Below are 27,516 nucleotides of genomic sequence, written 5' to 3'. Positions count from 1 at the left end.
CTCTTTGCGTAAAGAACCTACCTCTGACCTCTGTCCTATATCTATTACCCCTCAGTTTAAAGCTATGTCCCCTCGTGCCAGCCATTTCCATCCGCGGGAGAAGGCTCTCACTGTCCACCCTATCCAACCCCCTGATCATTTTGTATGCCTCTATTAAGTCTCCTCTTAACCTTCTTCTCTCCAACGAAAACAACCTCAAGTCCATCAGCCTTTCCTCATAAGATTTTCCCTCCATACTAGGCAACATCCTGGTAAATCTCCTCTGCACCCGCTCCAAAGCCTCCACGTCCTTCCTATAATGCGGTGACCAGAACTGTACGCAATACTCCAAATGCGGCCGTACCAGAGTTCTGTACAGCTGCAACATGACCTCCTGACTCCGGAACTCAATCCCTCTACCAATAAAGGCCAACACTCCATAAGCCTTCTTCACAACCCGATCAACCTGGGTGGCAACTTTCAGGGATCTATGTACATGGACACCTAGATCCCTCTGCTCATCCACACTTCCAAGAACTTTACCATTAGCCAAATATTCCGCATTCCTGTTATTCCTTCCAAAGTGAATCACCTCACACTTCTCTACATTAAACTCCATTTGCCATCTCTCAGCCCAGCTCTGCAGCTTATCTATATCCCTCTGTAACCTGCTACATCCTTCCACACTATCGACAACACCACCGACTTTAGTATCGTCTGCAAATTTACTCACCCACTCTTCTGCGCCTTCCTCTAGGTCATTGATAAAAATGACAAACAGCAACGGCCCCAGAACAGATCCTTGTGGTACTCCACTTGTAACTGAACTCCATTCTGAACATTTTCCATCAACCACCACCCTCTGTCTTCTTTCAACTAGCCAATTTCTGATCCACATCTCTAAATCACCCTCAATCCCCAGCCTCCGTATTTTCTGCAATAGCCTACCGTGGGGAACCTTATCAAACGCTTTGCTGAAATCCATATACACCACATCAACTGCTCTACCCTCGTCTACCTGTTCAGTCACCTTCTCAAAGAAGTCGATAAGGTTTGTGAGGCATGACCTACCCTTCACAAAGCCATGCTGACTATCCCTAATCATATTATTCCTATCTAGATGATTATAAATCCTGTCTCTTATAATCCCCTCCAAGACTTAACCCCCAAAGACGTGAGGCTCACCGGTCTATAGTTGCCGGGGTTGTCTCTGCTCCCCTTTTTGAACAAAGGGACCACATTTGCTATCCTCCAGTCCTCTGGCACTATTCCTGTAGCCAATGATTACATAAAAATCAAAGCCAAAGATCCAGCAATCTCTTCCCTGGCCTCCCAGAGAATCCTAGGATAAATCCCATCAGGACCCGGGGACTTATCTATTTTCAGCCTGTCCAGAATTGCCAACACCTCTTCCCTACGTACCTCAATGCCATCTATTCTATTAGCCTGGGTCTCAGCATTCTCCTGCACAACATTATCTTTTTCCTGAGTGAATACTGACGAAAAATATTCATTTAGTATCTCGCCTATCTCTTCAGACTCCACACACAACTTCCCATCCCTGTCCTTGACTGGTCCTACTCTTTCCCTAGTCATTCGCTTATTCCTGACATACCTATAGAAAGCTTTTGGATTTTCCTTGATCCTACCTGCCAAATACTTCTCATGTCCCCTTCTTGCTCGTCTTAGCTCTCTCTTTAGATCCTTCCTCGCTACCTTGTAACTATCCATCGCCCCAACTGAAACTTCACACCTCATCTTCACATAGGCCTCCTTCTTCCTCTTAACAATAGATTCCACTTCTTTGGTAAACCACGGTTCCCTCGCTCGACGCCTTCCTCCCTGCCTGACCGGTACATACTTATCAAGAACACGCAGTAGCTGATCCTTGAACAAGCCCCACTTATCCAGTGTGCCCAACACTTGCAGCCTACTTCTCCACCTTATCCCCCCCCAAGTCACGTCTAATGGCATCATAATTGCCCTTCCCCCAGCTATAACTCTTGTCCTGCGGTGTATACTTATCCCTTTCCATCATTAACGTAAACGTCACCGAATTGTGGTCACTGTCCCCAAAGTGCTCTCCTACCTCCAAATCCAACACCTGGCCTGGTTCATTATCCAAAACCAAATCCAACATGGCCTCGCCTCTTGTTGGCCTGTCAACATATTGTGTCAGGAAACCCTCCTGCACACACTGTACAAAAAACGACCCATCTAATGTACTCGAACTATATCTTTTCCAGTCAATATTTGGAAAGTTAAAGTCTCCCATAATAACTACCCTGTTACTTTCGCTCTTATCCAGGATCATCCTCGCCATCCTTTCCTCTACATCCCTAGAACTATTTGGAGGCCTATAGAAGACTCCCAACAGTGTGACCTCTCCTTTACTGTTTCTAACCTCAGCCCATACTACCTCGGAAGATGAGTCCCCATCTAGCATCCTCTCCGTCACCGTAATACTGTTTTTGACTAGCAGCGCCACACCTCCCCCTCTTTTGCCTCCTTCTCTGAGCTTACTAAAACACCTAAACCCCGGAACCTGCAACATCCATTCCTGTCCCTGCTCTATCCATGTCTCCGAAATGGCCACAACATCGAAGTCCCAGGTACCAACCCATGCTGCCAGTTCCCCTACCTTATTTCGTATACTCCTGGCATTGAAGTAGACACACTTCAAACCACCTACCTGAACACTGGCCCCCTCCTGCGACGTCAAATCTGTGCTCCTGACCTCTATACTCTCATTCTCCCTTACCCTAAAACTACAATCCAGGTTCCCATGCCCCTGCTGCATTAGTTTAAACCCCCCCAAAGAGCACTAACAAATCTCCCCCCCAGGATATTTGTGCCCCTCAGGTTCAGATGTAGACCATCCTGTCTGTAGAGGTCCCACCTTCCCCAGAAAGAGCCCCAGTTATCCAGAAATCTGAATCCCTCCCGCCTGCACCATCCCTGTAGCCACGTGTTTAATTGCTCTCTCTCCCTATTCCTCATCTCACTATCACGTGGCACGGGCAACAGCCCAGAGATAACAAATCTGTTTATTCTAGTTCTGAGCTTCCATCCTAGCTCCCTGAAAGCCTGCCTGACATCCTTGTCCCCTTTCCTACCTATGTCGTTAGTGCCAATGTGGACCACGACCTGGGGCTGCTCCCCCTCCCCCCTAAGGACCCGGAAAACACGATCCGAGACATCACGTACCCTTGCACCTGGGAGGCAACATACCAAACGTGAGTCTCTCACACTCCCACAAAATCTCCTATCTGTGCCCCTGACTATCGAGTCCCCAATTACTAATGCTCTGCTCCTCTCCCCCCTTCCCTTCTGAGCAACAGGGACAGACTCCGTGCCAGAGGCCCGTACCCCATGGCTTACCCCTGGTAAGTCCCCCCCCCCCCAAGTATCCAAAGCGGTATACTTGTTTCTCAGGGGAACGACCGCAGGGGATCCCTGCACTGACTGCTTTTTCCCAGTCCCTCTTACAGTTACCCATCTATCTCCAATCTTTGGTGTAACTAATTCCCTGAAGCTGCTATCCATGACCCCCTCTGCCTCCCGAATGATCCGAAGTTCTTCCAACTCCAGCTCCAGTTCCCTAACTCGGTCTTGGAGGAGCTGGAGATGGCAGCACTTCCTGCAGGTTAGAGGGGAGCTGATCTCCATAAGGGCCCATAAGGGGAAACAAGAGGGTAAAGAAAGTGAGAGATTGTTGAGGGAGATTTTGAGGGTGGATAGGCAATATGTGGAGGCTCCACATGAAGGGCTATATAGGGAAAGACGGAGATTGCACACGGACTTTGACTTGTTGACCACGGGTAACGCGGCGAGTGCAGTATGAATATGGAGAGAAGGCGAGCCGGCTGCTGGCCCAACAACTTCGGAAGAGGGGGGCGGCGAGAGAGATCGGAGGGGTTAGAGACGAGGAGGGAAAGATGGAACGGGGAGCGGAGAGGGTGAACGGGGTGTTTAAGGTATTTTACGAGAGGCTATATAAGGCTCAACCCCCGGAAGGGAAAGAGGGAATGATGCGTTTCCTAGACCAGCTGGAGTTCCCGAAGGTTGAGGAACAGGAGATGACAGGACTGGGAGCGCAGATTGAGGTGGAGGAGGTGGTAAAAGGAATTGGGAACATGCAGGCAGGGAAGGCCCCGGGACCGGATGGGTTCCCGGTGGAGTTCTATAGGAAATACGTGGACCTGCTGGCCCCACTTCTGACGAGAACCTTTAATGAGGCTAGGGAAAGGGGGACACTACCCCCGACGATGTCGGAGGCGACGATATCGCTGATCCTGAAAAGAGACAAGGACCCGCTGCAGTGCGGGTCATACAGGCCTATTTCCCTCTTGAACGTAGATGCCAAGCTTTTGGCCAAGGTGATGGCGACGAGGATAGAGGACTGTGTCCCTGGGGTGGTGCATGATGATCAAACGGGGTTTGTTAAAGGGAGGCAATTGAATGCTAATATACGGACGCTGCTGGGAATGATGATGATGCCCCCACCGGAGGGGGAGGCGGAGATAGTGGTGGCGATGGATGCAGAGAAAGCATTTGATAGAGTGGAGTGGGACTACCTGTGGGAAGTACTGAGGAGATTTGGATTTGGAGAGGGGTTCATTAGATGGGTTCAGCTCCTGTACAGGGCCCCGGTGGCAAGTGTGATTACAAATAGGCAACGATCTGACCACTTCCAACTATATAGGGATACAAGACAGGGATGTCCCCTGTCCCCGTTACGGTTTGCGTTGGCAATTGAGCCACTGGCCATAGCGCTGAGGGGCTCTAGGAAGTGGAGGGGGGTACTTAGAGGAGGAGAAGAGCATCGGGTGTTATTGTACGCGGATGATTTGTTGTTGTATGTCGCGGACCCAGTGGAGGGGATGCCTGAGATAATGCAGTCACTCAGGGAGTTTGGAGAATTTTCAGGATATAAATTGAATATGGGGAAGAGTGAACTGTTTGTGATGCACCCTGGGGAACAGGGCAGGGGAATAGACGATTTACCGTTGAGGAGGGTAACCAGGGATTTCCGGTATTTAGGGATCCAGGTGGCCAGGAACTGGGGAACCTTGCATAAGCTTAACTTGGCAAGACTGGTAGAGCAGATGGAAGAGGACTTTAGGAGGTGGGACATGGCGCCCTGTCATTGGCGGGCAGGGTGCAGGCGGTTAAAATGGTGGTCCTTCCGAGGTTTCTTTTTGTGTTCCAGTGCCTTCCTGTACTGATTACAAAGGCCTTTTTTAAGAAGGTGGACAAGAGTATTATGAGCTTTGTGTGGGCTGGAAAGACCCCAAGAGTAAAGAGGGGGTTCCTGCAGCGCAATAGGGACAGAGGGGGACTGGCACTGCCGAGTCTAAGTGATTATTATTGGGCCGCCAACGTGTCAATGATATGTAAGTGGATGAGGGAAGGGGAAGGAGCGGCGTGGAAAAGATTGGAGATGGCGTCTTGTAGGGGAACTAGTCTGAAAGCACTGGCGACAGCGCCGTTACCGTTCTCCCCGAAAAAATACACCATAAACCCAGTGGTGGTGGCAACTCTGAAAATTTGGGGGCAGTGGAGACGACATAAGGGAGTGACGGGTGCCTCAGTGTGGTCCCCGATAAGGAACAACCATAGGTTCGTCCCGGGAAGGATAGATGGGGGATTTAAACCTTGGCAGCGAGTAGGAATTGCGAAATTGAAGGACCTGTTCTTAGACGGGACGTTCGCGAGTCTGGGAGCACTGACAGAAAAATATGGGTTGCCACCTGGGAATGCATTTCGCTATATGCAAGTGAGGGCATTTGTGAGGCAACAGGTGAGGGAATTTCCGCAGCTCCCGGCGCAAGAGATCCAGGACGGAGTGAATTTGGGGGCATGGGTGGGTGATGGTAGGGTGTCAGATATATATAGGGAAATGAGAGACGAGGGGGAGACGATGGTAGAGGAGCTGAAGGGAAAATGGGAAAAGGAGCTGGGGAAGAGATTGAGGAGGGGCTGTGGGCAGATGCCCTAAGTAGGGTAAACTCTTCGTCCTCGTGTGCCAGGCTCAGCCTGATACAATTCAAGGTTCTACACAGGGCGCATATGACTGGAGCAAGGCTGAGTAGATTTTTTGGAGTGGAGGATAGGTGCGGGAGATGCGCGGGAAGCCCGGCGAACCACACCCACATGTTTTGATCATGTCCGGTATTGCATGGGTTTTGGGTGGGTGTGGCAAAAGTGATTTCGAAGGTGGTGGGGGTCTGGGTCGAACCAGGCTGGGGGTTGGCTATATTTGGGGTTGCAGATGAGCCGGGAGTGCAGGAGGCGAGAGAGGCTGATGTTTTGGCCTTTGCGTCCCTAGTAGCCCGGCGAAGGATTCTACTTATGTGGAAAGAAGCTAAACCCCCGGGTGTGGAGGCCTGGATCAATGACATGGCAGGGTTCATAAAATTGGAGCGGATAAAGTACGCACTAAGAGGTTCGGCTCAAGGGTTCACCAGGCGGTGGCAACCGTTCCTCGACTATCTCGCAGAGCGATAAGGGAAAATAGGAAAGGTAGCAGCAGCAACCCGGGGGGGGGGGGGGGGGGCTCATTTGGGTCCTCAGGGGTTTTATGTGTGTGTTTATATATTAGTTATTTATATTAGATGTTACGAAGTTACTATTTTAGTTACTATTTCTATTGTTTCTTAATTTGTTGTTGGCAGTTGTCGTTAGTTAGCATATTATTTCTTTTAAAGAACGATCAATGTATATATTATTCCAAAGTTGTAAAATGGGAAATTTTTGTTTGATCGAAAAACATTAATTAAATATATTTATAATAAAAACAGTTACAAGATCTTATCTTGTTTCCCAAACCTGCTTCCATATATTCCACTCACCTGATGAAGGAGCTGCGCTCTGAAAGCTAGTGATTCAAAATAAACCTGTTGGACTTTAACCTGATGTTGTCAGACTTCCTACTGTGCTCACCCCAGCCTAACGCCACCATCTCCACATCATATATATTCCAATTAAACAAACCAATATATATTTATATACATATGCTGAATTCCACATCTGAATAAAGTTAATAACCAGGATTTTTATTTGCTTATCTTAGTACAGTTTTTGGAGAGAGAACCCTTTTTGAGGACCAAACTAAAGCATTTCTGTTCAGCTCAGAGTCCTGGAAGCAACTGCTTTTTCCAGACAGACCTGGTCCCTTCTAGTAGCTACACCAGCTGCACTCAAAGCACACAGCATTCTTTGATCTCTTGTTGCAAGATATGCTTTGGCTTATTTAGCCAGGCTCAACCCGTTACAGCATTACATTAACTAGCTATCTGCAAACAGGTAAAAAGGCTTTTAATATCTATTGGCAGAACACTTCCCCTGCAAAATCACAGATGACCTCACTTTTAATCCCAGCCCTAACAGACATACTGTCGGTATGCATTCTGACCTAGGTATTGATAATATTACTGTAAAAACTCCAAAATATAAATATGACCATTTCTTACATTAATCACAATGGCACAGTTGTTAGAGATGCTGCCTCACAGTGCCAAGGACCCGGTTTCAGGTCCGGTCTTGGGTGATTATGGATTTGCACATTCTTCCCACGTCTGTGTGGGTTTCCTCCAGGTGCTCCGGTTTCCTCCCACTGTATAAAGGTGTGTAGGTTAGGCGGTTCGGCCATGCTAACATTCCCCCTTAGTGTACAAACATGTGCAAGTTAGGTGAGGTTGCAGGGATAGGGCGGGGGAGTGGGCCTAGCTGAGGTGCTCTTTCAGAGGTCAGTGCAGACTAGATGGGCCGAATGGCCTCCTTCTGCACTGTAGAGATTCTATGGACTTTATGAATACATTTTAAAGATTGTTATGTGGTATCCTTGGGACATGTAAAATGATCTTTTCCAGAAATAAAGCAGCACCTTCCAGTGGAGAATACATTCAAGTAGCCAGTTGACTAGATCTGGCTTGGAGAAGTTGTTATAGGATTTAAGAGACCATTAATTACAAACTGTTGGATCTGGCTGGTTCTTCCAATAACTCAAACGTTTATCCAGTGAGTCATATAGATCACAAAGATCCTTTGCTCAATTCCTGATGCGCTGAGTTAGCCAAGTGTGCTAAAATTGGACTCAGCAGCCCTCAGTTAGAGTATACAAAATTGAAGGAACCACATTGATCTCAACTCAGCTGTGAGTCCCCACACTATAATTCTGTCACCACAACATAAAGGCTCACACATCAATGGTGGCCACCATTTGAAAAAAAGACTTTCATTTATATTGAGCTATTCAGTGACCTCAATACATCCCAAAGCACTTCATAGTCAATTAAGTGTTCATTTAAAAAATGTAGTCAATGTGGTAATGTAGGAAATACGGTAGCCAACCACTCAAATGGCAATGAATTAAATGGCCAGGCTATCTATCATTTTTGGTGTTGGGATAAATGGTAGCCTGGGCATCAGGGAGAACTTCCCCGCTCTTCTTCGAGAGGTGTGATGGGATATTATACATCCGACTGAGGGCCTTGGTTTAATGGCTAAAGTGAAAGACAACAATTCCATCAGTGTAGGACTCCTATAATATTGTTTTGAAGTGCGAGCTTAGAACATGCAGTGAAGTCTGTGAAATGGGGCTTGAATTCTCAATTGTCTGACTCAGTGGCGATGGTGCTATCACTGAGCTTTTTTCACATGGCAATAATCAGTGTAAATGAAACCATATCCTGCAGGGAATCAACGCCTTCAGAGAGTCAGAGATGGGAGAAAATTGGCAAGACATATGACACATCCCCCACCAAAAAAAGGAATTTGGAACGTTTATAGATTAAAATAACAATGCTCATTGCGAAAATCGCATTCCAGCTCAAAATCTTAAACAGCTAGATAAAATTAAACCTAATTTAAAATAGGATACTAGCATTTAGGGGAAACTAGTGTACCAAATGCATTGTAGAATTACAACTATAAATTAAATAAAGCTAATGCTAGCTTATATCTCACTAATCTATAGAATCCATAAAATCCCTCCAGTGAAGGAGGCCATTTGGCCCACTGAGTCTGCACGGACCCTCTGAAAGAGCCCTACCTAGGCTCACTCCCCTGCCCTTTCCACCCAATCCCACCTAACTTGCACATTTTTGGACACAAAGGGGGAATCTTAGCATGTCCAATCCATCTAAATTGCACGTCTTTGTACAGTGGGAGGAAACCGGAGGACCTGGAGGGAACCCACGTCGACACTAAGAGAATATGCAAACTCCACACAGGCAGTCACAATTGAACCCAGGTCCCTGGCTCTGTGATGCAGCAATGCTAACCACTGTACCACCCTTCTAGTGACCTGAAATTATAGGAAACAAAATTGCAGCTATCCATGACGAACGTTCTTACGGCATTAAAATGCACCAATTTTTGGAGTTTAAAAAAATCTTTCATGAGATGCACGCTTTGCTGGCAAGGTCAACGTTTGTTGTTCATTGAAAGCCTTTGAGTGCATGTTGGTGAGCTGCCTTTTTGAACTACTGCAGTCCATCTGGTGTTGGTACACAACAGAGTTAATGGGAAGAGGGTTCCAGATTTTAAACCCAGTGACAGTGAAGGAATGGCAATAGAGTTCAGAGTCAGGATGGTGTGTGGCTTGGAGAGGAATTGCAGATGGTGGCATTCCTATGCACTTGCTGCCCTGGTCCTTCGAGATGGTAGAGGTCACTGGTATGTGCTGTCAAAGGATGATAGGCAAGTTGCTGCAGTGCACCTTGCATGTGGTACACATTGCTGCCACTGTATGCCAGTGGTGGAGGGTGTGAATGTTTAAGGCGCTGGATGGAGTGAAAATCAAGTGGAATGCTTTGTCTTTAGATGGTGTTGAGCTTTGTGACAGTTCTTGCAATCCTCCAGGCAAGCGGAGAGTAACACCCCTGACTTGTGCCTTGTAGATAGATGCTGGACAGGCTTTGAGGAATCAGGGGGTAAGTTACTTGCTTTAGAATTCCCTGTCAGAGACTGCTTTTGTAGCGACAGTATTTATATGGCTGCTCCAATTGTGTCTTGTCAATGAACTTGCTCGGTATGGTGGCGGATTCAGTGGTGTTCATGTCATTGAATATCAAGGGGAGATAGTCAGATGCTTTCTTGTTGGATATGGTCATTGCCTTGCAAGACTGTTGTTTGCTACTTATCTGCCAAAGTTTGAATATTGTCCAACTCTTGCCAAATGTTGACACGCATTACTTCAGTATGAGTGGAAGTGAATGATACGGAACACTGTACAATCATCAGGTGAACACCACATCTGATTATGATGGACGGAAGAACATTGATGAAGCAGCTGAATGAGTTAGGCCTGGTATACTAACCAAATTGAAATTTCAATTTGGACAAATGCTCTAATGATACGTAACTTCCAGTTGGCTTTCATGAAACAAGAGATACTCTCCTAACAATACTGGTGCAAGGGGTCATGGGAGACAAAGTGCAGTGAAAGGAACATGGATGGAGCCGAGTTAAGAAATTTCAGGTTATCAAAAACAAAAGGACAGGAGGATGGTTTACAAGAACTCATTTAACAAATTAATTTCACTTCACATTTAAATGCAGCTCATGAATGGTTTGCAGAAGGCAAATAATGTTTCCAACAATTAACCCTTCTTCCAATCAAAGTTCACTTGACCCAGCTGTGGAACCCAACCTTGACAACTGATGTAAGTTTCCCTTGGGGATAATAAAATCAGCCAAACAGTGTTCAATGCAGGATAACCAGAGACCATTTTGCAAATTCAGTAACTGGATCCTTTGTTCTGATTTTCCGAGGATCAGAGGAAATGCGAGAAAGAAAACATTCATCTGAAAGATATACTATTTAACCTCCATATTGACTTGTTCTGTGCTGTGTAGAAAAAAAGGGAATATGTGACTAGTTTCAGTGGTGTTCAAGAGGGTGAGCCATTTGAATATTAGAAGAGATATTGCAGATTCACTGGTAACTACAAGCAAACATTTGAGCTAAATGTGCCTAGAGTAATAAGATTGGATGGTGATTCCTGGGTGTTACTGAAGTCATCCAATTACATAAATACACCTCCTTGAATGGTCTACGGTAGTGTTCTTATCCTGGACCTTTATTTTGAGGAATGTGACCCCATTTTGAGACGCAAAATAGGATCCAATCTTTTGGGAACTACAACGTATAAGAGTAACTTTACTGATCAGAATGGACAGTGAATGTTGCAAACAAAGACCATCTATCTCGTCTGCCACTGTCTGCACCAATAATGTGGAGTTGATCTTTCTTTGGCAGTACAGGAACGAAGAAGAACTGCCCTTTGATCGGTTATGGCACAGAATCTAGGATACTGGATGTTGACAAAGTGCTTTGACAAAGGGTTGTCTGGATTCGAAACGTTAGCTCTTTTCTCTCCCTACAGATGCTGCTGAGATTTTCCAGCATTTTCTTTTTGGTTTCAGATTCCAGTATCTGCAGTAATTTGCTTTTGTACTGGATGTTGATGTCTTCAATGTGAGCTACTGCCCTATACCGAAAAGTACTTTCTGGAATATTGCCAACTGAAACTTCTTGGAAATCAGTGTTGAGAAGTAAGTAAAGTTGCCATAGTCCCAGATAACCATAGGCTGCTTTCCCCTTTGAGGGGGAAAGCTGACTGGTGGTGATTTAACGTTTGGATCACCACACCTCAGACGAGGGGCAAGGTTGAGAGGTTGAATAACCTCAGCTGGTATGGGAATTGAGGCTTATGGCCTCATTTTGCACCAGCTGTTAAGCCAACTGAACTAAATCTTAACCCATTTGTGGAACCCATAAATAATGTCCTGTAAAACGTTCATATTTCCCAGCATTGTAGACACCACAAATATGAACCGATATCACTCTCCTTGGTGAACCAATGGCTAAAATAAAGGTAATCTTTCCTTCTTTCATCCAGTGAATAACAGGAATGTGTAAAGGAAATTCCTCACCTAGAGACTGACAGGCCACCTAGTATTAGGGATCAACAATTACTATAACTCATCAGCCTTATTTTTAAATATTGCTATAGGAGAGTTATATCTGGGTAACATGATATGTTGAGGATCCAAGTGATCTCACAACAAAGAGCCAGTGAATTCTTTCTTCCAATTTCCGAACCACTCCTAGTATTTTCTCAGCACGGTAGCCTTGTGGATAGCACAATTGCTTCACAGCTCCAGGGTCCCAGGTTCGATTCTGGCTTGGGTCACTGTCTGTGCGGAGTCTGCACATCCTCCCCGTGTGTGCGTGGGTTTCCTCCGGGTGCTCCGGTTTCCTCCCACAGTCCAAAGATGTGCGGGTTAGGTGGATTGGCCATGATAAATTGCCCTTACTGTCCAAAATTGCCCTTAGTGTTGGGAGGGGTTACTGGGTTATGGGGATAGGTTGGCGGTGTTGACCTTGGGTAGGGTGCTCTTTCCAAGAGCCGGTGCAGACTCGATGGGCCGAATGGCCTCCTTCTGCTCTGTAAATTCTATGAAAGATACCGAACTCAAGATTGGCAGAGAGAGTTAATAACTTAAATAATTCTCTTGGGTCAGACTCTATATATCCAATGATACTAAAGGGGATGAAGGGGGATGATGATTCTAATGCACAGGTAGCCAAATCCTGATCAATGAATCTCAGGTTTTCAAGGCTGAAAAACAATTTGGTGCAGTACTGATCCTTGAAGAAGTCAGCATTAGAATCAAAACAAAAATGTAATCCATTCCAGCAGGCTATAGTTTATTTCTGTTTCAGAGAATCAGTCAAATTAATACACAGAAGCACCACACTGCTCACTGCCTGCACATTTGTTTTATACGATCAGAGGAAGTTATTTGGTCCATTATGCCTTTGCCTGTTCCTTGGTGGAGCTATTCAATTATCTAAATAATCCCACTCCTTCACTCTTTCCAGAGTCTTGTAAACACTCTCTCTTCAAGTATATATCCAATTCTCTTCTGAATATCATGACTGAATCTGTGACCATCACCATTTCAGGCAGTTCTTCCAAGATTACAATAACTGATGGTGCAAAACATGTTTCATCACTTCACCTCTGGTTCTAATGCCAATCACCTCAAATCGGAGTCCTATGGTTATTAACACTTCTGTCAGTGTAAACTGCTTCCCCTTACATACTTTATCAAGACGTCCACGATTTCAACACTATTATCAGATCTCCGCTCACCTAAGGAGAACAACCCAAGCTTTTCCAGTCTCTCCGAACGTTTGAGGACTCTGGGTCTGTACTGGTTGGGAGTTTAGAAGGATGAGGGGGGATCTTATTGAAACGTCAAGATACTGCATGCCTGGATAGAGTGGACGTGGAGAGGATGTTTCCACTTGTAGGAAAAACTAGATCCAGAGGACACCATCTCAGATTAAAGGGACGATCCTTTAAAACAGAGATGAGGAGGAATTTTTTCAGCCAGAGAGTGGTGAATCTGTGGAACTCTTTGCCGCAGAAGGCTGTGGAGGCCAAATCACTGAGTGTCTTTAAAGCAGAGATAGATAGGTTCTTGATTAATAAGGGGATCAGGGGTTATGTGAGAAGGCAGGAGAATGGGGATGAGAAAAATATCAGCCATGACTGAATGGCAGAGCAGACTCGATGGGCCGAGTGGCCTAATTCTGCTCCTATGTCTTGTGGTCTTATCTCTGGCACCATTCTGGTAAATCTGTTCTGCTTCCTCATCTTTCTTAAAATGTGGTGCCTGGAACTGAGAAATTCTGGGGCCTAGTTAGAACATAGAACATACAGTGCTGAAGGAGGCCATTTGGCCCATCAAGTCTGCACCAACCTACTCAAGCCCCCACTTCCACCATATCCCCATAACCCAACAACCCCTCCTACCCTTTTTGGACACCAAGGGCAATTTAACATGGCCAATCCACCTAACCTGCACGTCTTTGGACTGTGGGAGGAAACCGCAGTACCCAGAGGAAACCCACGCAGACACGGGGAGAACGTGCAGACACCGCACAGACAGTGACCCAGCAGGGAATCGAACCTGGGACCCTGGCGCTGTGAAGCCACAGTGCTGTCCACTTGTGCTACCGTGCTGCCCACTGTTTTATATAGGTATAGCATACAGTAAAAAGGAGTAAAAAGGACAATTAATAGGTTATAGAATTAAGTTTCACTGTTGGCACACATGTAGACAACACAAACAGTATTTTCCTGGAGTTGCGCAACTGTTGCACTTTGTAAAATATTTCAATCAGGTTGCAATTTACTTTACTGCACTTTTCAATTCACTAAATATACACTTGTAGCATCTATGAACGTCCCTTCAAACCCGCACGCTGTAATAGGCTGCATTTATTAAGTGGGCAACAGAATTGTCCCAGCAAGAAATTCAATGCAATTTCCTGCAGTGGGTTTCATGCACCTGCATTTCAAAAAGGTGACAAAATTGACAATTAACCAGGTATCCATTAACAAGCAACAAAACAGAATAACAATAGCCAGCATGGAATTAGGAGGCATGGAATTATCTAACCAATATCCTTATTCTTTCGAAAATGCAAATAAAAATAGGAAATGTCACTCCATTTGCCGAAGCTCATTTGGACTTCCAGAATGCTTCTGACAGTTCCACATTTATGACTGCAAGGAGCTAAAAGCTTCAGGAACACAAAGCCGAAAACAAAATGGGATAGAAAATTGATTAAAAAGAGCTAAGTATTCCAGAAACAATTAGGAGGAACGGGAGGTGCAAGAAATGTATTGAGCAGTATCACTGTTGGCACACTCCTTCAAGATCATTACTTGGATTCTGTGGTTTGCATTCTGTATAAATAATTTAGATACCACAATCAAATTTTATCTGTTTAGATTTACTGAAAAAGAAAAGAGAAAATAGTGGGGACATAAAAGATACAGAAAAAGATATTTGAAATAATTTTGACCAGTTCTGCAATTGGGTAGACAATTACCATTGCAATCTGCACCATATAGATGCAAAGCATCATATATATAGATTTAAAAAAAGGACCATCATAAAATTATAGGCACTGCTATGGAGGTGGGGAAAGGCAGTGGTGTGAAGAAACACAGCAAGGCCACGAGGAGAGAGATCCTGCTGAATTAACATAGGACCACCATTTCCCATCTGACACACAGTCACATTGGCAGACCAGCAAATTGCCAGGCAGGAAAGCCATTTGGAACAACCCCAGGCAATCAGGAGGGAGAGAAAGAGATTGGGACGGGTGTAGTGGTGCATGGAGGGTGGCTGAGGGGGTGGGAGGGCAGCCAGGAGAGGTGAGGGATGGGAGGGCAGCCGGGAAAGGTGAGGGATGGGAGGGCAGCCGGGAAAGGTGAGGGATGGGAGGGCAGCCAGGAAAGGTGAGGGGTGGGAGGGCAGCCAGGAGAGGCGAGGGGCGGGAAAGCAGCTGGGGAAGTCGAGGGGTGGGAGGGCACCCGCATAGAACATAGAACATAGAAAATACAGCACAGAACAGGCCCTTCGGCCCACGATGTTGAGCCGAACCTTTGTCCTAGATTAATCATAGATTATCATTGAATTTACAGTGCAGAAGGAGGCCATTCGGCCCTTTGAGTCTGCACCGGCTCTTGGAAAGAGCACCCTACCCAAGGTCAACACCTCCACCCAACGCCAAGGGCAATTTGGACACTAAGGGCAATTTATCATTGGCCAATTCACCTAACCCGCACACCTTTGGACTGTGGGAGGAAACCGGAGCACCCGGAGGAAACCCACGCAGACACGGGGAGGATGTGCAGACTCCGCACAGACAATGACCCAAGCCGGAATCGAACCTGGGACCATGGAGCTGTGAAGCAATTGTGCTATCCACAATGCTACCGTGCTGCCCTTAAGAACACATAAATCTACACTATATCAGTTTACCGCATGCGACAGAAGTGCACCTGAGACATGGAGGGAAGCCAAGGAAGCAAGGAGAAGGTGGGCAGCCGGGAAAGGTGAGGGGTGGGAGGGCAGCCAGGAGAGGTGAGGGGCAGGGCACCCTCAAGGAGCAGGAGGACACCCGAGACACGGAGGGAAGCCAAGGAGGCGAGGGGAAGGAGGGCAGCCGGGAGAGGGGAGGGGGGAGAGGTGAGTGGCGGAAGGGCAGCTGGGGGAGGGGAGGGGAGAGAGGGCAGCCAGGAGAAGGGAGCTTTGGGAAAGCAGCTGGGTAAGTTGAGGGGTGGGAGGGCAGCCAGGAGAGAGGAGGGGGGAGAGGCGAGGGGCGGAAGGGCAGCCAGAAGAGGCGAGGGGCGAGAGGGCAGCCGGGAGAGATGAGGGGCGGGAGGGCAGCCGGGAGAGGGAAGGGCGAGAGGACAGCCAGGAGACTGGGTTGAAGGAGGGCAGCCGGGAGAGAGGCGAGGGGAGAGGCGAGGGGCGAGAGGGCTGCCGGGAGAGATGAGGGGCGGGAGGGCAGCCGGGAGAGGGAAGGGTGAGAGGACAGCCAGGAGACTGGGATGAAGGAGGGCAGCCGGGAGAGGCGAGGGGCAGAAGGGCACCAGAGAATCAGAAGGGAAGCCAAGGAGGTGACGAGGGGGAGGGGCAGGCTGCGGCGAAAGGGGGTGCAGGCAGCAGCAGTGAGGGGGAGGCAGGCGGCAGTGAGGGGGAGGCAGGCGGCAGTGAGGGGGGGCAGGCGGCGACGAGGGGGAGGCAGGCAGCGGTGAGGGGGAGGCAGGCGGCGGTGAGGGGGAGGCAGGCGGCGGCGAGGGGGAGGCAGGTGGCGGCGAGGGGGAGGCAGGTGGCAGCGAGGGGGAGGCAGGCGGCAGTGAGGGGGAGGCAGGCGGAGGCAAGGGAGAGGCAGGCAGCGGTGAGGGGGAGGCGGGCGGCGGTGAGGGGGAGACGGGCGGCGGTGAGGGGGAGGCAGGCGGCGGTGAGGGGGAGGCAGGCGGCGGTGAGGGGGAGGCAGGCGGCGGTGAGGGGGAGGCAGGCAGCGGTGAGGGGGAGGCAGGTGGCAGTGAGGGGGAGTTTGGCGGCGGCGAGGGGGAGGCAGGTGGCAGTGAGGGGAGGCAGGCGGAGGCAAGGGAGAGGCAGGCAGCGGTGAGGGAGAGGAAGGCAGCAATGAGGGAGAGGCAGGCGGAGGCAAGGGAGAGGCAGGCAGCGGTGAGGGGGCGGCAGCGAGAGGTGGAGGCAGGCGGCAGTGAGGGGGAGACAGGCGGAGGCAAGGGAGAGGCAGGCAGCGGCGAGGGGGAAGCAGGCAGCGGTGTGGGGGAGCAGGCGGCAGTGAGGGGGAGACAGGCAGCAGCAGGCGGCGGCGAGGGGGAGGCAGGCGGCGACGAGGGGGGAGGATGAGACCGAAAAGGGGGAGGCCAGGACAGAGAGAGCAGATGAGAGGCCAAGCCTCCTTTGGACCACTCCCATTCCCCCATGACCCACAAAGAGCGCTATAAAAGACAATTCTTGAGCTGGCAGATCCCATCCCCTTTCTTCTCAGATTTCCTTAGCTTTGGAAAAGCTTCAAAATAATGAATAAACCTAAAGAGCATTATAAGATTTTATTGGTATTTTATTATACACACCTCAAATTCCTTCCTGCAGCTCTTAAGATCATTCTTTGAAGAAGCCTAAAATCAAACAGAGAACACGGTAACAAAAATATACACTGCAGATGATATAAACTCATGAAAGAGATTCAAACATAACGCCATGAGCATATTGGTACATTAGGTCATTCTACGGTTAGGACAGATGCTGCTGCATATGACAAGTCTTTTGTCATTGTATAATTGACTTAAATGTTTGTCCAAAGCTAAAATGCCTGTCGTCGAAGCAGGCATCTACTTACCTTGAAAGGTTATAAGGCTTATGTTTAAAACAATAAGTAATTTGCTTTGTGCTCTTGCATGCACACAATTTTAGTTTGTTTAAATCATACAATTAATAACTTGCAGTTTACTATCTGGAATCCAATCAATTACTTTTATATGCGCACAGCACCCACAACAAAATCCCACTATAAGGTGCAATTAAGCAAAATGGATTGAAACATGTCCTTTCAACCAATTCTTGTCAAAGCTACCACTACACTGGCATTTAAAAGCTTGCTCATGCGTGAGTTTAAGGAGAACCTTGAAGGAGGACAGGTAGATGGAGTAGCAGCGGCCCATTAATGACCACAAGTCAAAGTCACGTGTTCTTCCTCTAAATGTGAAGGATATTCCCTGCTGGCAGTCTCCTGCTTCCAGCATTGCTTGCTCCAAACCATTACAATTGCGTGGCCAGCTGGTTACAGCATGTCGGGGAAGCAAAGACAATACCGGATAGTTGAGGTCCGGTCCACAAAGCCCTACAGCGAGAATTCTGCACAGCTAATCCTAGCCTGAAACTGAGGGCTTGGGCTCCAGCCAAAGCCGAAGAGTTGTTGCTCATGAGCCTGGAAGTAATTCAGACAAGAGAGGCTCAGGTGGTTAACAAGAACTTGCTCAAAGCTGAATCTTTAATGTCTTCTCTACTCCTTCAACTATGCTTTACCAGAAGTTATTCGAAGAAGCTACTGCTTCTTGTGGAAGTTCCACAAACAATGCCAATTTGGCAAAGGAAGGCTTTGTAAGGCAATTACTCTGTCTGGAATGTACACAGTAGCATGTTGCTGCTGTTAAATGCCCTGGAGTCGGTCTTGGATTCACAGAACAGACTTGTCGAAAGATATTTAATAGCAAAGTTATGAAGTCTCTGGTGAGATATCAAACCAGTGAATTTGATGGCAAGCAGCACAGACTTGCACTGACCTATTCTGGGAGATATGACTAAAACTGGTCCATCTGAACAATATATCAGAACATTCACGCTTCATCTCCACAGCAGGATTTTCACATGCCTCACCAGAAGTGGAAAAACATGACAATCAGCACAGATCAAGAAAGAACATTATCTGATCTTTTTTGATACACGTATCAGTTCACATCCCCATGCCAGCAATTCAAACAGAAGAGGTATGACAAATTCTAAGGTGGCAAGATGGGATGTTTGAGACACAGGGGGCTGAATTCTCCGCAGTCGGGAACCTTCGTTTTGCTGGCAGCCCGGGGTTTTCCTGACAGCCCCATCGACCAGCCGGTGAAACGGAGAATCCCGATGGCGTGCTGAACCAGAAATCTGATGCAGCAGGATGGAGAAACCCGCCCGGGAAATTGTTATCGAATGTGCAGAATTCAACTGTGCCAGCCTTGTTGTAATTAGTCGCAAAGTTTGCCATCCTGACAAAGAAACCCTGACAGATCAACACTGTTCTCCTCCTCTTGTTCTGCCTGTCAGTAGCAGAGCCTTTTCAATTGTGCAGTTAACAAAGCAGAGCACACCAAGGTTTTAATGATACAGGCAATGAGTCTACACTGAGATTTTTGCACGGTCTCAACTAACAAATTAAACAAAAGCAAATGGATCAACACTAAAAGTACCCTATTATGATCCCAGCTGATGTTACCACTGAACAAGTCAGGTCCCAGGATGGAACCTAGCTTGATAGACCCTAACTTTGATTTTGGTTCAGATACATGGATGAACAGGGTCGCAGGAATCTGAAGGACTTGTAACAAAAGAATAAAACATTTACTAAACAAGAAAAGATTCACTATAATAACACTGCTCCTTCACCCCGGCTATACCTTTACACACATATTCAGATTTGTAAGGAAACATTAACCCTATTTCTTTTCACAGGATATTTCTAGTATTTTCTGTTTTTATTAAAATATAATATTTGGAATGAGAATAACCAGTATTTATTAGATAAAAGCAAATTAATGCGGATGCTGGAATCTGAAACAAAAACAGAAAATCCTGGACAATCTCAGCAGGTCTGGCAGCATCTGTGGAGAGGATGCTCTGTGGAGTCTGGATGCTCTTTGTCAAACCAGCATTTATTGTCCATCCTTTGTTTCCCTGAGAAGGTGGGGATACAATTGAGTGGTTTGTTATGCCACTTCCAAGGACAGTTAAGAGTCAGCCATTAGTGTAGGACTGACATCAAACCTTGCAAGGACAGGGGGCGGGATTCTCCCATACATAGAAGATAGGAGCAGGAGGAGGCCTTTTGGCCCTTTGAGCCTACTCCGCCATTCATCACGATCATGGCTGATCATCCAACTCAATAGCCTAATCCTGCTTTCTCCCCATAGCCTTTGATTCCACTCTCCCCAAGTGCTACATCCAGAAATCTGATGCAGCGGGATGGAGAAACCTGCCCGGGAGTTTGGTATTGAATGTGCAGAATTCAACTGTGCCAGCTGACTCGCCACTCTTGTTGTAATTAGTCGCAAAGTTTGCCACCCTGACCAAGAAAACCTGACAGATCAACACATCAGCTGAGTGTTGACACCGGCGTCAAAACGGGAGTATTGCACGCCGGCGTCAACGTCGTTTCGGGGCCCCATTCTCCGGTCCAGACAGGGCCTAGTATGGGCGTGGCGGGAAGGGTGGGGGCGGGGCCTCAGAGTAGAGTCAGAGACGCGGCGCCACGCAATCGATGCTGCTCACAGAAGGCGACGCGAGCGCACAGACTGCCGACTGAGCAAGATGGCGCCACGGCGAGCAGCACCCCGGTTCACGGACCACAACATAGAGACGCTCCTGGACACCCTCGAGGAGAGGAGGGTGGCGCCTGTACCCCGGACCTGGCCAGAGTGTCCCAGCCAACGTGGCCGGGCGTCTGTGGAGGGAGGTCTGCGCGGCCGTCAGTGCCATCGCGGTGCCACCCAGGACTGGCAAGCAGTGGCGCAAAAAGGGGAACGACCTACTCAGGGCAGCCAGGGTGAGTACCCAGCAATGTGCCAGGGCACCAACCCCTCTACCCCCCACACATGTGACACCCATCCCCTCCCTCAGGGGACAGTACAACCACAGCCGTGATCCGCATGGCTGCAGCCACCCATGCAAGCTGCGTTGGCCATGTGCCCTGTGCATCCATGCCAACACAGACCCAACTGCCGGGCTGCATGCACCGGACCGCCTAACAATTATGTTATTTGTGTGGCCCCCCCCCCTCCCTCCCAAGAGAAGAGCGCCCATAACCAACGAGAATGGGCCCAAACCGTAGGTGGTGAACCTGACTTGTGGCCCCTCACTGTGCACGAGTAGAGGGCACTGGGCATAGCTGGTGCACCCGAGGACCGGGCGATTGCCAATGCCGAGATCGGGGGCGCGCCACCAAGTGAGATCCCCCCTGCCTGGCTCCGTTCCCCTCAGCCCAGTCCCCTCAGCCCTCTCCCCTCAGCCCTCTCCCCTCAGCCCTCTCCCCTCAGCCCTCTCCCCTCAGCCCTCTCCCCTCAGCCTTCTCCCCACAGCCTTCTCCCCTCAGCCCTCTCCCCATAGCCCTCTCCCCATAGCCCTTACCACGACCCACACCCCTATCCACCTGCCTAACCATGATGGTGTATTGTGTCTTGCAGCACCACCCAGCGACCGACCCGGCCCACCTGGCAGACCCCGCCCGTGCCCAGCACCTGGCTGGCCAGCCGACGCAGGTCAGCCCACAGGGACTCTAGCAGCAGCGGGGAGGGCAGCTCCAACAACAGCCCTCCGGCTCAGTCTAGTGATGACACGACGACACAGGACACTAGCACACAGGGGACAGACAGACATGAAAAAACACAACATGACACCAACACGGAGGGGACGGACAGACAGGACACCGCACCCCAGGGGACCCCCGACCACAGGTCCGATGAAGACATTGAGGTTGCGTCACAGCTGTCTCCCACACCCTACGCCACCGCAGAGACTCTCACCTCGGTTGGCCATTTTAGTGATGAGGCTTCTGGGACACTAACTGGTGCATACCACACAGCCGCTCCGGTACAGCAGGTGGAGGTAGGTGCAGCCGAGGGGCCGGACGGTCGGAGGGCAGACCGGCCCCAGCAAACAGCTGCCGCCCAGACAGATCCCGAGTTCCTGGAATTCTCTCACCCACCCATAGACCCGATGCAGTCAGGTATCCAGTGACATGAGAAGGGGTGACGGCCGGTTTCCAGCACCTGCAGACCCAGGTGGAGGAGTGCATCCGCGTCCAGGAGCAGGAAATGGTGCCCGTCATGAGTGCCACACAGGCCAACACCGCACGGGTGGCGTCCGCGGTGGAGGCAATGGTGGCGATGGTGTCGGGCATGGGTCTGAGTTTGCAAGGCCTGGGGCTATCTGTGCACGAGGCCTCCGCGGCCCAGGAGAGGGCTGCCCTCTCACAGGCAGCCACGAGCCAGAGCCAGACGAACATCGCAGAGGCACTCAACAACCTGGCCCGGTCTCAGCAGGCCATCGCTGAGAGCATCAGCACCATTGCCCGGGTGCTGGCTGGCGTTGTACAGAGCCAGACAGGGATAGCCTATTCCCTGAGCTCCACGGCTGCAAATGTTCAGACCCTGGTCGATATCAGTGCGGGCCTCCAGGACTGGCAGCGCCAGGAGATGGGGGTGCCCGGGTGCTGGGTCCGCTCGCACCCCCATCCCATGGAGAGCCCCCGGGGCCACCAGACACCCCGAGGGAGGAGGAGGTGATGCGGCCCGTTCTGGGTCTCCCTGCAGGGGAGGTCCCGGATCTCCACGCCACCTCGGACTCCCCCCCCCCCTCCCCCCCCCCACTTTCATCCCTGTGCATCTGGTGGACAGCGTGGTGGCACCACGCCATCCCAATCGCCCAGAAAACGGCCGCCAAAGGGGATCCTAGTCATAGGGATCACAGGAGTCCGCCTCCAGTTCTGCTGTACCATCTGGGGGAACACGTAGACGTAGAATTAGGGCCCGTAAGGCCAGAAAGGTAGGCACTGAGTAAGTTGGCACGGGTTGCAGGGCACAGAATAGTTAAATGGGCTAGGGCACATGTACAGGACATCCGTCATTAAACACCTTTCACACCTATGTAAGCTGCCTCTGCTCAGTCCGATGCGTGCGGGGGTGGGGCGGGGACTGGGTGCCAGTGCGGGTGTGGGGTGCTGCGATGGAATGTTGAGCACTGGTGAGTGACGTGCGGCCCTGTGCCCCTCCCCCACAGTTCTCCCACGCCAACCCGCCACCAGCCATACCACAGATGCAGTGTCTAGGCCGCATGCAGGGTCCACCCAGGTGGAGAGTCTTGATGTGGCCATGAGTCAGACACTGTTGAACGATGTGCAGCTCGGAGCCCATCGCAGAGCGGGCTGTCATCATCCTCCATGCCTTACACCGTCAACCGTGTGACCCCCATCCCATTGTGCCGCAGGTGAATGTGTCATGGAGGGGTGGTATGCATGCGGGTGATGTGGTGGGGGAGGTGAGGGTGGTCGGTGGTGGGGGAGGTGCCGAACTCTGCTGTCTGTGCCCACGCCCATCAATCCTGCCACCCACCGCGGTCGCTGAAACATGCAGCTATCAGAACCTGCCGTGCTTGCTGGCCCAGCCGGTGGCGTCGGGCAGCATCCCGTTGCCGTCCATCCCCCATGTCCTGTGCATCGCCCCCCCCTCCCCCCATCATCATCCCCCTCATATGGAGAGGAGTGCCCTTCGTCCTGGTCCTCCCCCTCCTCATCCTCCAGCACATCGCCCCTCTGCTGGGTTATGTTGTGCAGGACACAGCAGACCACAACGATGCGGCCGACACTCCCCGATGGGTACTGGAGGGCCCTTCCACAGCAGTCCAGGCACCTGAAGCGCATCTTGAGCAGCCCAAAACACCCCTCGACCACACCCCTGGTTGCACTATGGGCATCATTGTAGCGGTGCTCCACAGCAGTCTGTGGCCTCTGTATAGGCGTCATCAGCCACGACCACAACGGATAACCCGTCGCCCAGCAACCAGCCCCGCAGCCGGGGAGGGGGTGTCCCTCGAACATGCCAGGGATGAACGATTGGGCCAATATAAAAGAGTCCTGCACACTGCCAGGGTACCTGGCGCAGACGTGCATGATCGTCATCCTGTGGTCACAGACCACCTGCGCGTTCATTGAACCCTTCCTTTTCATGCACATGGCCCTTTCATCCGATGTGGGTCGTGTGGTATTATCAGGTATTGCAGCACCCGAGAGGCTGAAGTCATTGGTTAAACCGGGGGTTTACCATTGGCTGTATAGTATGCAGCTCCGCCCTGATAGGCGGGGTATAAGAGTCAGTGCCGTTCCAGCACTACTGGCGCTGTTCACTTTTTACCCACCCTGTAAATCAAAGAATCTCCCTGGCCTCCGGTTCCCACTCAGTGGAGATAAGGGGTTCTGTCTCGCAAACCTCACTGTCCAAGGAAGGAAATTCAACAATTTCCGCCTTTATGTCCTTCCGCACCTCTGCGCGGCTACACTCCTGGGGTTGGACTTCCAATGTAATCTGCAAAGTCTGACCTTCAAATTCGGCGGCCCTATACCCCCCCTTATTGTCTGCGGCCTCACGACCCTTAAGGTCGACCCGCCTTCCCTGTTTGCGAACCTCACCCAGATTGCAAACCTGTCGCCACCAGGAGCAGACGGTACAGTGCTCAGGACCGGACCTTTATTAGGTTGGAGGTCCAAAGACTACTAAGGGAAGGGGTCATTGAAGCTAGCAACAATCCCTGGAGAGCCCAAGTAGTGGTGGTAAAGACCGGGGGGAAACATAGGATGGTCATTGACTCCAGTCAGACCATCAACAGGTTTACGCAGCTGGACGCGTACCCTCTCCCCAGCATATCCGACCTGGTAAACAGGATCGCGCATTATAAAGTCTTCTCCACGGTGGATCTCAAGTCGTCCGCCTACTACCAGCTACCCCTCCGCACGTGCGACCGCATATACAATGCCTTCGAAGCAGATGGGCGGCTCTATCATTTTTTAAGGGTTCCCTTCGGTGTCACTAACGGGGTCTCGGTCTTCCAACGCGAAATGGACCGAATGGTTGACCGGTACGGCTTGCGCGCAACGTTTCCGTATCTCGATAATGTCACCATCTGCGGCCATGACCAGCAGGACCACGACACCAACCTCCGAAAATCTCTCCAGACCGCTAAAATCCTTAACTTAACGTACAATAAGGATAAATGCGTATTTAGCACCGACCGTCTAGCCATTCTCGGCTATGTAGTGCGAAATGGAGTTATAGGCCCCGACCCTGAACGCATGCGCCCCCTCATGAAGTTCCCCCTCCCTCACTGCCCCCAGACCCTGAAGCGCTGCCTCGGGTTTTTTAGTTACTACGCCCAGTGGGTCCCTAACTACGCAGACAAAGCCCGTCTCCTGATCCAGTCCACAACCTTCCGCTTGTCGATGGAGGCCCGCCAGGCCTTCAGCCGCATCAAAGCAGACATTGATAAGGCCACGATGCATGCCATCGACGAGTCCCACCCCTTCCAGGTCGAGAGCGATGCGTCTGTCGTAGCTCTGGCCGCCACCCTCAACCAAGCGGGCAGACCTGTGGCCTTCTTCTCCCGTACCCTCCATGCTTCCAAAATCCGCCATTCCTCAGTCGAAAAGGAGGCCCAAGCCATAGTAGAAGCTGTGCAACACTTCAGGCATTACCTGGCCGGCAGGCGATTCACTCTCCTCACTGACCAACGGTCGGTGGCGTTCATGTTCGATAATGCACAGCAGGGCAAGATAAAAAATGACAAGATCTTGCGGTGGAGGATAGAACTCTCCACCTACAACTACGAGATCTTGTATCGTCCCAGGAAGCTAAACGAGCCTCCTGACGCCATGTCCCGCGGCACATGTGCCATCCACGAGGACCTCTGTCACCCCCGGGTCACTCGTTTTTTTCCACTTTGTTAAGACCCGCAACTTGCCCTACTCCATCGAGGAGGTCAGGACAGCCACCAGGGACTGCCAAATCTGCGCGGAGTGCAATCCGCACTTCTACCGGCCAGAGTAAAGGCTGATAAAGGCTTCTCGTCCCTTTGAACGCCTCAGCATGGACTTAAAAGGCCCCCTCCCCTCCACCGACCGCAACACGTATTTCCTGAACGTGATTGACGAGTACTCCCGGTTCCCCTTCGCCATCCCCTGCCCAGACATGACCGCAACCACCGTCATCAAGGCCCTCCATGGTATCTTTACACTGTTCGGTTTCCCCGCTTACATACACAGTGATAGGGGGTCCTCCTTTATGAGCGACGAACTGCGTCAATTGCTGCTCAGCAAGGGCATCGCCTCAAGCAGGAGGACCAGTTACAACCCCCGGGGAAAGGGGCAGGTAGAGAGGGAGAATGGAACGGTCTGGAAGACCGTCCTACTGGCCCTACGGTCCAGGAACCTCCCAGTCTCCCGCTGGCAAGAAGTCCTCCAGGAGGCCCTCCACTCCATCCGGTCATTGCTCTGTACGACCACCTATCATCAGACACCTCATGAACATCTCCTTGTCTTCCCCAGGAAGTCCTCCTCCGGGACCGTGCTCCCGACCTGGCTAGCGACACCCGAACCCATCCTGCTCCGAAAACACGTGCGGGCGCACAAGTCGGACCCGTTGGTCGAGAGGGTCCATCTGCTGCACGCTAACCCCCAGTACGCCTACGTGGCGTTCCCTGACGGCCGACAAGATACGGTCTCCCTACGGGACCTGGCGCCCACCGGAACCCCACGCGCACCCCAACCACCACCCCCACCCCCCCTTCCGCAGCACCTCACAGGAGGGTCAGTCCCCCCGCTGCTCCTGCCTGGGCCCTCCCACCCACCGACGCCCCCTACAGGCGCCCCCCTCCCAGGTCAACCGTTTTCCCCACCAGTGCCGTCTAGGGGTGACAAAACTGCCATGGAGGCCGAAGCCATGCTCCCGGAGTCACAGGTACCTGGACCCCCACCAGAATTACCACCGAGGCCCAGACGATCCCAGAGGACGACCAGGGCACCCAACCGACTGATTACTTCATCTTTAACCGATCTGTAACTGTAAATAATAAACACTGACTGTATATATCTGCCATGACTGTAAATATCCTCTAAACACTGTAAGGAGGTATCACGGTACCTCCATATCTGATCATACCATGTTGAATACAGTTGTAGCCGCTGGCCACCACCCCCGCCGGACTCCTTTTTAACAGGGGGGGAATGTGGTATTATCAGGTATTGCAGCACCCTGAGGCTGAAGTCCATTGGTTAAACCTGGGGGTTTACAATTAGCTGTATAGTATGTAGCTCCGCCCTGATAGGCGGGGTACAAGAGTCAGTGCCGTTCCAGCAGCCCTCATTTTGTACCTGAGCTGCTGGGGAACAGTTCTAGTCTAGTAAAGCCTTCAGTTATGCTTTAACCTCGTCTTTGCAGTTATTGATCGTGCATCAGGCTGCATGGCGATGTGCACTCCATCGATTAACCCCTGGACCATGGGTATCCGAGCAACAGGGGCGAACCCCGCTGCGCGGGCATCCTGGTGCGGCGCGGTCCACAGGGAACTGTATATACCGGTCCGCGATATCGTACAGCGCGTCAGTGACGGCCCGGATGCACCTGTGCACTGATGGCAGGGAGATGCCGGACACGTCCCCACTTGGCGACTGGAACGACTCCGCCGCGAAGAAGTTGAGGCCAACCGTCACCTTGATGGCCACCGGGAGGGCATGTCCACCTCCAGTCCCACGTGGTGCCAGGTGTGCCATAAGGTGGCAGATGTGGGCGACAGTCTCCTGGCGCATCCGGAGTCACCTCC

General features: G+C 50.5%; 1 protein-coding gene across 1 annotated transcript in view; it reads right to left on the bottom strand.

Annotated features, from left to right (window-relative positions):
• Positions 1-27,516, bottom strand: part of LOC140385927 (reversion-inducing cysteine-rich protein with Kazal motifs-like) — a 212,548-nt gene that overhangs the window by 171,443 nt on the left and 13,589 nt on the right. Inside the window, exon 3 of the mRNA XM_072468578.1 lies at positions 17,469-17,513. Within this exon, the coding sequence (XP_072324679.1) occupies positions 17,469-17,513 (45 nt within the window). The remainder of the gene's footprint in view (positions 1-17,468; positions 17,514-27,516) is intronic.

Source organism: Scyliorhinus torazame, chromosome 11 (genome assembly GCF_047496885.1).
Source record: "Scyliorhinus torazame isolate Kashiwa2021f chromosome 11, sScyTor2.1, whole genome shotgun sequence".
Classification (NCBI taxonomy): Eukaryota; Metazoa; Chordata; class Chondrichthyes; order Carcharhiniformes; family Scyliorhinidae; genus Scyliorhinus; species Scyliorhinus torazame.
Note: the sequence above shows the minus strand (reverse complement) of the source record. Positions and strands in the feature narration are given on the sequence as shown.